This window comes from Nilaparvata lugens, chromosome X (assembly GCF_014356525.2).
Source record: "Nilaparvata lugens isolate BPH chromosome X, ASM1435652v1, whole genome shotgun sequence".
Taxonomy (NCBI): domain Eukaryota; kingdom Metazoa; phylum Arthropoda; class Insecta; order Hemiptera; family Delphacidae; genus Nilaparvata; species Nilaparvata lugens.
This window is the reverse complement of record NC_052518.1, coordinates 58,958,014-58,972,525: the sequence shown is the minus strand read 5'-3', so window position 1 is coordinate 58,972,525 and position 14,512 is coordinate 58,958,014. Positions and strand designations below refer to the sequence as shown.

General features: G+C 36.9%; 1 protein-coding gene and 1 long non-coding RNA gene across 2 annotated transcripts in view; both read right to left on the bottom strand.

Annotated features, from left to right (window-relative positions):
* The window catches only part of LOC120355076 (protein Cep89 homolog), a 249,369-nt gene that overhangs the window by 97,386 nt on the left and 137,471 nt on the right, over positions 1-14,512 (bottom strand). The window contains exon 2 of the mRNA XM_039443380.1: positions 2,602-2,764. Coding sequence (XP_039299314.1) covers positions 2,602-2,624 — 23 coding nt within the window. The 5' untranslated portion in view covers positions 2,625-2,764. The remainder of the gene's footprint in view (positions 1-2,601; positions 2,765-14,512) is intronic.
* Positions 5,879-7,537, bottom strand: LOC120355079. Its single transcript, XR_005573420.1, has 2 exons — positions 7,236-7,537; positions 5,879-6,035 (listed from the first exon to the last, which is right to left on the bottom strand). It is a non-coding gene; the product is annotated as an uncharacterized LOC120355079 (long non-coding RNA).

The window sequence follows — 14,512 nt, the reverse complement described above, 5'->3', positions numbered from 1 at the left end:
CAGGATGGAGAAAATGCTAGGGCATTTCCCAGAAGCAACAGAAATTCCATTAGAGCACCGCCACAAGCACCTAGAATGCGAATTTCGACATGGAACGTGGGCTCAATGACAGGACACAGCACAGAATTGGGCAAAGCACTACAACATAGATGCATTAATATTTGTCATATTCAAGAGACAAAGTAGAAGGGGTCCAAGTCACAGAACATTGGCTGTGGCTACAAACTGATATAATCAAGTTGATATTATCATGGTACCAGGGCACAAAATGGAGTTGAGATTGCTGTGGATATGGATCTCCAGGGAAGGGTGATGGAAGTGAGAATAGTCAGCGAAAGATTGATGTCTATTAAATTTGCTTTTGACAATCAATGCTGCATGAATGTCATAAGTGCTTATGTACTACAAGCAGGTTGTACAAACGCTGAAAAAGACACATTCTGGGGGAAGATAAATGATATTCCATGTACCGTACCTTTCAATGGAAATAGGCATGTCTTTGGGGACCTGAACGGACATGTAGGGCAGACCATAACAGTCTATAACAGGATACATGCTAATTACGTCTATGGAAATGTTAATATAGAAGGTGAGAAAGCTCTCGAATTTGCATCAACACACAATCTAGCTTTAATTAATACTCTTTTCTTCAAGCAGCAGGATCACCTTATTACTCAAAGAAGTGGAAATGTGGCATCGCAAATTGACTTCATAGTGACCAATAGAGAAAAGTTTAAAACATGCAGAGACTGCAGTAATACCAGGAGAGCCTCTAACCTCCCAACATCCTAGTGGCAGAATTTATCATGTCAGGCTAATTCAAGGCCAAAAAGGTTAGTACTCCCAAGATATGCTGGCAGAAGCTTAATAGTGATGAGGGTTGGGATTTTTCTCTAAAAATGAACCACTACATTAATTCAAAGACGCAGTATGAAGAAGTCGATGCCATCTGAAGCAAAGTACAAGAATTCTGTCTTGATACAGCAAGTAAGTGTTTGGGAGTTTCTAAAGGAGCTGTACAGAGTGGCAAGGATACTAGATGGTGAAAACCAGAGATTGATAATATTCTGAAAGAGAAAAAGCTTCTTTTTAAAAAGTGACAAGGCAGCAAGAAACAAGGAGATAGAGAAAAATGTAAGCTCGTGTATAAACTGGCCAAGAAAGCTGCAAAAAAGGCTTCTGCACAGGCAAAGGCTGCTTCAGAGCAAGATTTTTGCACAAAGATTGAGACCACCAAAGATTCAAAATTAATATTCAAGACTGCCATCAAATGCACAACAACTATCAAGACATCAAAACGGTCAAATTTATAAAGAATGAGTAAGGTCAGCTTCTCATCAAAGATGAGGACATAAGAAAAAGGTGGAAAGAATATCATTGTCATCTCCTCAATGAAGAATTTCCAATTGAGACACTGCAATCTGAACTGCTGACAATGAGACCAATTCCCCTTATTTCAATGAAGGAGGTAAGAGTGGCTCTCCATGAAATGGCCACAAACAAAACTGTGGGAAATGTGGCAGTGTGGAAAAAGCAGAATGACACAGGGGTCAAATTTATTGCTGGGATCTTCAATGTGTTGCTGAGTGGAAAAATTCCAGTTGAATGGGGGAGAAGCTACATTGTACCATCCTATAAATACAAAGGAGACGTTCGTTTATGTAAAAACTTCAGAGCAGTTAAACTCATCTTTCATTCATTCAAAATTTGGGAGAGAGTGATAAACAGACACCTGCTTGGAGTTAATGGTAGTTAGTGGTAGGTCTACCACTAATACAGTGCACACTGTTAGAATCCTAGAAAAACACAAAGAAAATAAGGCGGACTTGCATTTAGTTTTAATTGAGCTGGAGAAGGCATTTGATAGAGTGCCAAGAGATTTAATCTGACAAGCATTGAGAGCACAAGTAGTCCCAGAGTACTACATACATGTGGTGAAAGATCATGTACCATGAAGCTGAAACAAAGGTCAGGAGCCCGGCTGGAATTGGTGAGGAGTTTAGTGTGGGATTGGTGTTCATCAGAGTTCATGAGCCCTTCCATCATGAGCCCACTCCTCTTCAACCTTGTCATGGACTACATCACTAAAGAAATTCAGCATCCAGCACCTTGAGACATTCTGTATGTGCATGACATTGCTCTCATAATAAAAACGCCGGAAGAATTGTAACAGTCACTTGATTTGTGGCATGCCAGTCTGGAAGCAGCTGGCCTGAGAATTAGCAGAGTGAAGACTGTCTATATTATGCACTGCAGCTTTGGAGACAATGATGATCTGGCACAGGCACACATACACTTGCATGGTACTCTACTCCCAGTAGTTGATCAATGCAAATATTTAGGCTCCATGATCAGGAGATTTATTGAAGGGGTCCAATACATGACTCACTCTGTATATTGAATTGAATATATCATTTTATAAAAATTCTTTCTCCAGCTGATGGCTCAATAGCCAGGCTTTTGATTTTTTTTTGATGAACTATGCATGTACGGTATTGTTCCAATTTGTTGTCAATGGATCATTATTCCATTCTATTCTACACATGAGTGTCTGCAGAATTCATACTTAATCAACTAGACTGTATCGCAAACCATACAAACCTGATAACAACATTTTTCAGCATGAATAGATCTTGAGAAAGATCTTTGTTTTGTTTTGATAATTTTTCATCTTTGTCTTCTGAAGTTTCCTGACTCAGTTCATTCTGCTTTGTTTTGGTTTTTCTATCAATGATAACTCTTGTTGAGTAATCTCCACCTTCGTCTGTAATGAATGTGATGATATTTAATAAGACTGTTATAAATAGCCTGCGTTCATTACAAAAGAAAGTAGGTTATTGCATATCATATTTGTAGGTTTTCTTTTGTGAAAGAAAAAACATTGCAAAAAGGTATAACAGAGTGGGAAAAGTCCGAGAACTGCTCAATATTTCATACACAAAGTTAATGTGACGGTAGGTGAAATTGGGATCCTACTTAAATTGAAAATACTACTTTCAAGACAAAATGAATGGCTAAATGGAATAGGCCTACATAAGTGTTATCAATTAATATTGTGAATATCTTCCAAACGGTTTGAGATATAGATGTGCAGTTTTCGCCATTAATTTTGTCTTGAAATTCCATATTGGAATCATGTATTGCATGACTACCTTCCAAGTTTTAGCTTTATATGGACCAAAAGCTGAAAACAATAATTTTTACATATTCCTGGATAGACTAAAGATTATATATTAATCTATTAATGTATTAATTATATATTAATACATACTACATAATACTATAATAATACTATAAATTAATACATAATACATACTACATACAATAGTGAATGAACAAAATGAGGACAAATAGTTACAGATTAAATTACTACTACTTCAAAGTTTATCAACAAGGAAAATCTGACTACAAGGAAACTTCTCTATTTATTTTTGAAATATTCTTTGAATAACAACTGCTTTGATATGAATGATCATAGATTAATTTACTTCAACGTTTATCAACAAGAAAAGTTCGACTACAAGGAAAAACTTCTCTATTTATTTTTAGACAGTTGGGAGTGTTCATTTTTTCAACTAACTGCTATGGGACAAGTAATGTCTACAAGGAAAATTCTCTATTTATTTATAAGAAGAAGAAGAAGAAGAAGAATAAGAAGAAGAGGAAGAAGAAGAAGAAGAAGAAGAAAAAGAAGAAGAAGAAGAAGAAGTAGAAGAAGAAGAAGTAGTAGAAGAAGAAGAAGAAGGAGTAGAAGAAGAAGAAAGAAGAATTTTTGATATGTTAGATATCAAAAACTTAGGTTAGGTTGGGTTAGATATCAAAAACTTGGGTTAGGTTAGGTTAGATATCAAAAAATTGGGTTAGGTTAGGTTAGATATCAAAAACTTGGGTTAGGTTAGGTTATGACATCATGGGTGACCTTGAGGTGTCCCAGGAGTGGATGACCTTGAGGTGTCCCAGAAGTGGTAAAATTCATCTACTAGTGTATTAGAACATGTCTTGAAATATGCCAATAACATAATTTTATGCGCTAATTCCAATTATGATTTCATAAGCAATGACAATAATATTAAGACTACTATTACATGTATTACTATTACAAGAATACCCCTACAAGACTATACGTCTGTGTGTAGGGGTGAATTCCAGGTTACCTACTGGATCTAGATCTATTTCATTTTATCATTTCATAGGCTGCAATGGCCTGCATGATTCTCTAGTACAGAAGTAACTTCATTCTATTTCATAGATAAATACAACACATCAATAACATATCATAATACCAAAACATATGTTACTGTAAATTATAGATTTGAATCCATAACAAAGATAAAAGTAAAAGATCGATGAAAAAAGTGAATTTAAAAGAAATAAATGTAATAATATCAAATAAAGCATATTGAAGATTTCTTAGCGATAATTGCATGTAATACTCCTAAATCTTGAAAAGAAAGAAAATTGAAGAAAGAAAAATAAATAAATTGAAGATTTATTATAAAAGAAGCAGTGATCGGCGGATCCTCAATTGATATCAGTACAATAGTGCCGATTTATTATATAAGAAGGAGAGACAGTATGAAGATTCTCACTAATAGAGTCAAGAAATAGAAGAATTCCGAGAAATAAACAAATCAATTCAATGCAAGTAGCCTATACTGACCGAAGGAGACATTCTGTCTTTTTCCAGCTCATACCCAGGTAGCACAGAAACGTTGAAATAACGTTAGAAACACGTAATACCTTAACGTTGAAAAGACATTTAAATTCAACGTTGAAAACACGAGAAAATGTCCGCCATTTTCACATTATTTTCAACGTTGAATAATAGTTGAAAAAACATTGTAACAACCATTATTTTCAACTATAAATAGACGTTGAAAGCACGTCGTGACAACCATTATTTTCAACCATAAATAGACGTTCAAAGCACGTTGTGACAACCATTATTTTCAACTATAAATAGACATTGAATTAGCCATACTTTTGAACCGGTACCTTATCAATTACATGGTAATATTTCTAAAATCATTTGAAAAGAGATGGAAATACGAAACCATATTTCCATTTATTTACATATGATTTCATGTAACAGGAATATTACCCTGCAATGCGGTACATTGGTAAGTTGACATTAAAAGCACACAATAAAAACCATATTCATCTATTTTCTGTATAGGGCTACTTTTTATAGAAATAGAAAGGAAAATAAAAATCTCAGTATCCTTTTTGAATTATTTAATCACTATTATTAATCATTATTTAAATGATTCAAAAAGGATACTGAGATTTTTATTTTTCTTTCTATTTCCATATTAGGCTACTTCAATTTTGATCCACAAAAATAGTATGATGAAAGGTTGTTTAAAGAACTAAGATGGTTACAACCAAATTACCATGGTAATTTAATATACTCTGCCAAGCTCAAAAACATTTTATGTCTGTAAGAAACATAAATTAAAACTATTATTTCAAGAATTCAGCAGTTGTTTAAAAATCTTGAATTTTTAGGATGATAATTTTATCTGTGGTGAGCAAAAATAGCTCAATTCTTTCTAGCAAATAATATAGATCATCTAAATTTGTACTTGACATTTATGCCAGGTTTAAACTATGCCAATTGGCAAAACAATAATAATTGTCAATTAGTTTTTATTTAGCTATGCCTAGATGATGGTTCTAGAATTAAAAGATTCAATTGATACTTTACACCAGCTATAAATTTCAGAAGACAATATTATTGTCTTGTCAATTGGCATCGTATAAACCCACCTACATTTTAGTTTTCAGGTATGATGATAGTTTGTGATTTATGCAATAGAGAAACAAATATTTTATTACAGTGTTTCAATAGAAAGGGACTTTCAAAATAACTTTCCACTTTCATTTCATAATACTTTTTAATTACCGACGAAATTAGATTGTTTTTTTCTCCACTGAAAATACTCTGACTGTCGCATATTTTAGCCAATCCTTAATAGCATCTTCAATTTGGGTCTCAATGCCCACAGTCGACCCACAAGATTTTTTGATAGAATCTGAAACATAAGGTAATATAAATTTTAATAAGAAATTCTATAATATGAAGGCAGATGAAATTTTGCCACCACATAGGAGTTATTATTTGATACAGATGTTGCATGGTTAAAAGGGAATTGCTTTTAACAACAAGTACAGAAATTTTTCTCAAGTGCACATCTAATAATGTTATACATTTGATATTTTGTTATACACATTGATATTTTGAATCACAAGGCGAGGTGATGACTGTTTTTTAGATAAAAATAGTCCATTACTATACAATAGTCAGACGAGAAAGTCACGCCAGCTGTTCGTTCAAACATTCAAAAGAACTAAGAATAAAGTAGGAATATTAGGTTTCCAAATTTTGTAGCATAGACAAATTTTAACTTGAAATACTCCTCTTTCATTAGGCCTATAGAAGTAAACAAATAAGGCTCTATATAAAAACGGTAGAAAATTTATTTTTTAGATTTATGAGTAAAATTTAATAGTTACTGTAGGTACATACTTAGTTTTATGAAAAAAAACAGTTGTATCCCGATATTTCAACCATTTTTTATTGGCCTACTAAATTTTGTAAACCTAGACCAAAAGTTTAAAATCACAATGAAATTAATCAAAAATATCCTTGACATATATGGGTTGTAAACATGCATAAATTAATTGAAAATTTAATTTCAAAATGAACAAGTTCAAGCTAAATTTCGTCACCATGGAATGACGATATTTTGGAAAATGTTAATATTTATGAGCTGAACTCCGGACACCCGTTTTCAATTTCTTGGATCACCGAGTTAATTACTGAACTTGTTAAAAGCAATCACTTTGATGTTAAGTGATTTATATTATATTAAGTTCAGAGTTATTATATTAAGTTCGCTGGAATTTCTCAACACAAGCAGTCCTGTGACAAAAATAATACATAGATAGCATAATGAAAATATTTGTGCAGGAATCAAAGTAATAGTAATTTATTTGGAAGTTAGTAAGCTACATGTAAAATACTTAAAACCAAGCTTATTGTATTATATTAATTTTTAATAATTATATTAAATTAGAGCCCTCTAATTTAAAACATAATATAACTTACCTAACCCTAACCTCAAATGTAAACATAATTATGTTCAACACACAATATTTGTTTTGAAGTTTAGACAATAAATCACCAAACAATCTCATCTTTAAAATAAGAATAATAAATTAAATAAACTTACCAAGTCAAAGTGGAATAGGTAGACTCTTCTAAAAGAGTTCACAGCTTTCATCAACGTGATGAGAATTCAAACATGAAATGGCGTTGATCAGTCGATCGTCGTTGATAGATCCGTTTTTGTGTAAGGACTACTGTAGTGCTGTGAGTGGTGGAATTGGAAGCTCGTTTTCAACGTGTTTTCAACGATAGATCAACCGTTGAAAACAACGTTGCATTTAAAACGTTGAAAAATTCAACCGCTAACGGTTATTCAACCTCAACAACCAAATTTCAACGTTGGAAACACGTAGGTGTGCTACCTGGGTAAGGTTCAGCAACCTCTCAATCCTTCGTTTGTATACAGTAACGCTGCATTCCTGGATATTCCTTATCTCAATAGGTGAGTTCCTGTGTACCATTTCGGCTAGGTAGAAAGGTGTTTTCAACTCAAGCCCGTGGACCACTTGAGGCGTCGCAAAGCAATAGTTTACTCTGTATCTTGATGGATGAGTATAAATTATTCCTGGTAAAATGTTGAATGTATTGTTTCTGAGATGAATTAATGAAGACTTTATGTAGAGTTGTCTCATATTCAACACCGGAAATTCAGTGAATAGCTGAATGGTTGGATAGCGGTACTCTTTCTTCAGAATAGTTCTGATTTTCTGCTGCTACGACACCGCAAGTGGCTCCAAGAGGGTAGCAGGCAGTCCCCCACAAATAAAAATGCCATATTGAATGATGGACTGAACATGAGCAAAGTGGTCTGATTTGCAATGCTTTTTACTAAAAACTTGGCTTAGCTGAGAGAAAACATATAATAGCCTTCCAAGTCACTGTTTGACAAGTTGGACATGGGACCTCAGCTGAGGGCGTGATCAAATGTTATGCCTAGATACTTCTACTGGTCAACTCGTTCTAGAACTTCACAACTACAGCCAGTGGAAGTTGATTCTTGACATGAGTGAAGTTTCAATACTCTAAGCCATGAATCTGGCTGGTTTCGGGTGACAATAGGCATGTATTTGGACATTCTTGTATTCACTGTTAAGCAGTTGTGATCAAACCATTTTTCAATCCTAGCTGAGTCAGTCATTGAATTATTATAAGCCTTTCTCCATTTTTCCTCAGTAGTAGCCACTGCTGTGTCATCCACAAAGAAGGAAAGTTTACCCACTCCTGACATCATTGATTTGAACATATTGTTCTCTATCGTGCAGATAGCTCTTGAACCACTTCAAAGCAGTTTGTTTAATACGCAACATGTCTTCTTTTGGGACTAATTTTTCCCTGTCAACTGAGTGAAAGGCTTTTACTAAGTCCAGATAAGTCATTATTCATCTATATTTCCTCCACCTACTGTCTAAAGTACTTACTTTACTCCCTGAAACATAATACTAAAGTGTCACTTTTCCCTCTCGGTAGTAAAAAACAGAAAAACTCCCTAGGGAGGAAAAGTGACTCCATTTAAATAACATGGGAAGCATCTCTATTTTAAAAACGTACATTTGAAATATGATGGAGGGTCCAAGCTCGGATGAGGAAGCATAATAGAGGTGTCTGTCATTGAGTCAACTGAATGCAATACCACAACCAGAAATTTTATCAACTCATGAAATATATGTTTGTATGATATTATATACTTACTATTAGTAGACGATAGAAGTTTATACAAATTTTAAAATATTTTATTCTATTCAAAATACCAGCCAACAAATATTTCTCATCTGCAACTCAAATCTGAAACGCAAGATCTGGAGTCAGCTATTTTTGATAGCCGCGCAGCTGATCATTGTTATAACTTTCGCCGATAAATAGTGCAGTCGGCAGTGCCAATCAGACGACCGGTTTTTAGGTTTCAGATTTATGGTTATGTTGTTAGGAAATGTGGGGTTAGCCACAAGAAGAAGACCTCTTAGCACGAGAGAGGGAGACAGTAGGGCACTCTAGTAGCCTCCTAGCTCTACGCTTCTCGCTCCTCATAGCAAGTATCACTTACCGGGAGAAAGAGAACTGATTTCGTTTTAAGACACAACTCTCAGACACTCGCTTATTGTGACTTCTCTAGTACGTACAGCCTCTTGTTATGATATTATCGTTTCACCTAGTAACATGTAATGTGCTATTTGAATAAACAAAGTATCTTTATAATCGTGCAAACAGTGTCAGTGTTCATTATTCCATTACCTCATACAAATTGCATGGATGACGTGTGGGACCTCGAACCCAACACATGGAGTCAGCACAAGGGCGCGGCTATCTTTAAAGCTAGCTGCTGGCAACACATGATAATAATAATAATAATAATAATAATAATAATAATAATAATAATAGCTTTATTGACATTCATTTAGAACAAAAGCCTCTCTTCTTGAGGTAATTGAGTTGACAACAGTTTATATACAGTTTATATTAGGTTCCTTCCATAGTTTCATAATTTCAACACTATTTTGCACCACATTTTTCTGTCTCTGGCCGTAGTGGTCCATGTATAGCCGACTCTCTGTTTCATCTCGTCCCTCCATCTTGTGGTTGGTCGTCCTCTTCTTCTCTTCTTATGCCTTGGAATCCAGTCGATGCAGATCTTGGTCCATCGGTCCTCCTGCATTCTGGCCACATGGGCTGCCCACTTCCATTTCGCGATGTGAGCCTCTTTTTGCATGTACTTCACTCTCACTCTGCTCAATACATCGCTGTTCCTCACCCTTTGACTCAGCTTGATTCCCAGGATACTGCGTAGCATTCTTGTTTGTGTCCTCTCTAGTCTCTTATCCAACCTTTCTGTCAGCGCCCACGTTTGTGACCCATATAATATTGCTGGATAGACGCATGATGACAGGGCTTTCGCTTTTAGATCATTGGAGAAGTTTCCTTTGAATATCTTTTTCAACATTCAGTATTTTTTCCATCCCTTGTCAATTCTTAGTTTCACTTCTTTTTCCAATCGATTTGTGAATCGGGTGGACAAGGTCTGCCCCAAATATACATACTCAATGATGCCGCAACTAAGCTCCACTCCCTCTCTCTCCGAATTCGTCATTATTTTTGTTTTTTGAGCATTCAGCTGGAGACTCATCATGCCACTGATTGCTACCAATTCGCTCATCATCTCTTTCAACTGGTAGGCACTCTCTGCGACAATCATTACGTTGTCGGCGAATCTTAAATTTGTGAGTCCTACTGTTGATACTCTGTAGGTAGTAGTAGTATCTGTTGATACTCAAACCTCTATCCTCCCACTCTAGCCTTCTAAATATGTACTCCAGACAGCAGTTGAAGATAACCGGGGACAATGGACAACCCTGCTTTACCCCTCTCTCTATCTTGATATTTCTTCCTCTTCTCTCCAACTCAATAAATACTTCTGTATCCTTGTAGATACTCTCAATCACATTTATATAATCTTTGCTGATGTCCGTTTCTTCCAGTGCCTCCCACATCCTGCAATGCCTCAGACTATCGAATGCCTTGTGGAAATCCACGAATCCTAAATATACTGGTACATTGTACTCTAAGCACTTTTCAATTAATTTAATTCGCTGCTTGTAAGTGGTCTACGGTTGAGTATCCTGGTCTGAATCCTGCTTGTGCAGATGGATGATATTCATATACTGCATTCATAATCCTATTTTCAATAATGCTGGCGAATACTTTATAGAGAACTGATGATAGAGTAATAGGCCTATAATTCTTTATTTATAATTCTTTATCAAATCTGCATCCATTCTTGAAGAGTATAATTACTTTACTTTTTTTCCAATCCTTTGGTATCACTTTGTCTCTCAATATCCTATTGAATTTAAGTGGCTTTAATAGTTTTTCCAAACCCAATATTAGTAACTCATTCGTGATACCGTTGCTTCCTGGAGATTTCTCTTTTTTCAGATTGTTGATAACCTTACTTATTCCTTCTTCTAAGATTTCGGGCTCACAGGTCTCGACAGGCTGACTGTCCATCATTTCCCATCTGTCATTGGCATTTACAATTTTGTATAGCTCTTCATAGAATTTGGAAATTTCTTCTAGTATCTGCCACCTAGCCGTTATCACTCCTCCTTCCATGTTCAGTTTTGGAATCCATTTTCTTCTATTTGTGCTCAGCTGTTTATATATTTTCTTAGTCGATCCTGTTGTTGACATAATTGCATTGATGACGTTTTCTTCATATTCTTCTATCTCCTTCCTTATTCTTCTCCTTACTCTCAGACACTCGCTTATTGTGACTTCTCTAGTACGTACAGCCTCTTGTTATGATATTATCGTTTTACCTAGTGACATGTAATGTGCTATTTGGATAAACAAAGTGTCTTCCTAATCGTGCAAACAGTGTCAGTGTTCGTTATTCCATTACCTCATACGAATTGCATGGAGGACGTGTGGGACCTCGAACCCAACACATGGAGTCAGCACAAGGGCGCGGCCATCTTTAAAGCTTTAAATCATCCCCACACATGTGATCCCGGACGTGATATGAGGTAACAATAATATACATTGACACCACAAAAAAACTAAAGGTACGTGCGGAATTATTAAGGATACCAGATCTCCAAAACACCAGTGCAATGAAATAAATCAACAAACACCCAAAGTGATAAATTTTGTGAAATGGTGAAGCAACTACAAACTCATTTTATTACTGTATCTATTCAGCTTTTATACTAAGGGCTCACGAACAGTATCACATCCCAAAGTCTCATATTGATTTTTTTTCACTATATTATTGTAATCCAATACAGTACAACACAAAATAGAAATATTTAGCCTACAATAAAATACCAGTCCAAACTCAACTTATGTATTGGTTAATGTTCATAGTTTTGTATTTAGGTTGGAAAAAGATAAAAGGCTAATATCATAAAAAGAGTATAAGTACTTTATGAAATTAATAATTCGAACTAGGATACAGATCTATTGATAGTAGATACATCCTATTATTGGTCTCTGCCAATTCATCCTATTCAGAAATTGGAGTTTTAATCATTTTCAGATCAACAGAGATGCCTATAAATTCTTTTTTACAAAAAAATATTTGTTTGCTCGAAACCCTCAGAATCTATTGTTAGGCGCTTCTTTATAGGAATCATATCTTACAATAAAACCAACAGTTTGAAATGAGAATGAGTTGACTGTCATATGTATTTGAGAATAGAGATATTAAAGATAGTATTGAGAATCTTTTTTTATTTCAACTGTTCAAAGCTTTACCACACTAGGTTGCTAATAGTATTTTATTATATGCATCAATGAGTTCAAGAGCTTCACATTCTGTAAGCAAACCGAATTGAAACCAGGCCAGCTGACCCTTGACCCACAGTCCTTCCTGCATAGCAGCAAAGCATTTCGAACAGAACAAAGGGACATCATGGATAACTCTGACAAGGGCCAGGCAGGAACCACTGACAGCCAGTCCACACCCCCTCAACCTGCAAGTGACCCCCCTCCACCTCACTCCAGTAATACTCGGGCTTCGGTGTCAAGGACCAACTTCAGGCATCCATAGAGACACTAGAGGCCCGCCTCATGTCTAACATGACTAAGATCATTCAGGACACATTAACAGGCCTGTTTGCACCGCCACAACACCAGACAGAGTCTGCCCAACAGATTGTCATACCTGTACAACAGACTGCTCCACCCCCTCTAGACTTGACAACAATGGCAAGCACAGAGTACACGGCTGGGGCGCAGCGTTCCAGAGCAGAAATAGAAAACTCCGGGATTCCTTTCTGGCAGCATGAACCAGAAGCTTGGTCCACCCACTTGGAGTCCAGGCTCAGCCACCTGAACATGAAGGAGGTTGAACCAAGGTTTTCGGCCCTCTTCAAGAATTTGGGGTCTCGGTTACAAGGCCTGGTAGCCCCACAAATAAGATTCCTCAAACAGGGATCTCAATATGGAATCCTGAAGGCTTACATATTGGGAAAGTTTTCCTTGTCCCCGCAAGCCAAAATGGACAAGCTCCCAGGAGGCTGCAGCCTTGGGGACTGTTTGCCCTCGGAGCTTCTTACAAGCATGCAAGCTCTGGGAGAGGAGCACTTTCCCCTACAAACAATTGCACATCTATGGCACAGGCAACTACTACTCCAGTTGTCAGCCCTCATCAATCATGAGATGGAAGAATTTCTTCTACACCCTGACCTTACTCACCTCAACCAGGCAGCCAGTAAGGCAGATCGCTGGATGACCCGGCTAAATGCCTCCCCACAAGCCAGTCTGTTGGCAATTTCATCTCCACCATCTACAGCATCTCCAACAATTGACAACAGATCAGAAATAGCAGAGCTGACAGCTTCAGTAGCTGCCATCAAAACCCAACTTATGAGGCCACCACCTGCAACACAAAAACCTCGAGACCAGCGGTTTGGGCCTGATAACAATTGGTGCTGGTACCACTTCAAGTTTGGGGAACAGGCATGCAAATGCACACCACCATGTGCCTGGACACCTAAGAGCAAAATTGCATCGGAAAACTAGAGCGTCCAGACATGATAAAGACACATGTCAAGGGCTGCTCGCAACTGTGCCTCTTTGTTAAAGACACAAACTCCAACAGGGAGTTCTTCATTGATACTGGTGCAGAAGTATCCACCTTCCCAAACCCCCGCAACAATGCCCCTCAAAAAAACGGCCCAACTTTACATGCTGCAAACGGCACAACCATAAATACATATGGCTCAATTTTGTTGGACCTGGACTTCGGTCTCCAGCGTAAAATGAAATGGAAACGCATCAAGGCAGACGTTCCCTACTCCATCATGGTGCTGATGCAATAGTTTTCTTTGACCTACTGCCCGATCCCAAACGGAAACAACTAGTAGATAACACTACAAGCCGATCAATTCCAGGTAGCACCAGGGCTACTAGCATCACTGGGATCAGTCTCATTGACCCATCAGGTCTTCTAGCGGAGGTCCTGGGAGATTTCCTTCAGGTGGTGAACCCAGAATTTCCAACATCATTGCACAAGTTCCTTACAAGGCACCATATCATTACTTCTGGAACCCCAGTGGCCCAATGTGCCCGATGCCTGAACCCTGAGAAGATAAAAATTGCAAAGGATGAGTTTGCCAGGTTGATCAAACAGGGCATTTGCAGGCATTCAGACAGTCCCTGGGCTTCCCCACTTCACATGGTACCAAAAAAGCAGATGGTGAGTGATGACCCTGTGGGGACTACAAGCTGCTGAATGCAAAAACACAGCCAAGCAGGTACCTCATCCACCAATTGAAAGACTTCACATTATTCCTCCATGGTAGACAAGTCTTCACTACTCTGGATCTACACCAAGCATATTATTAA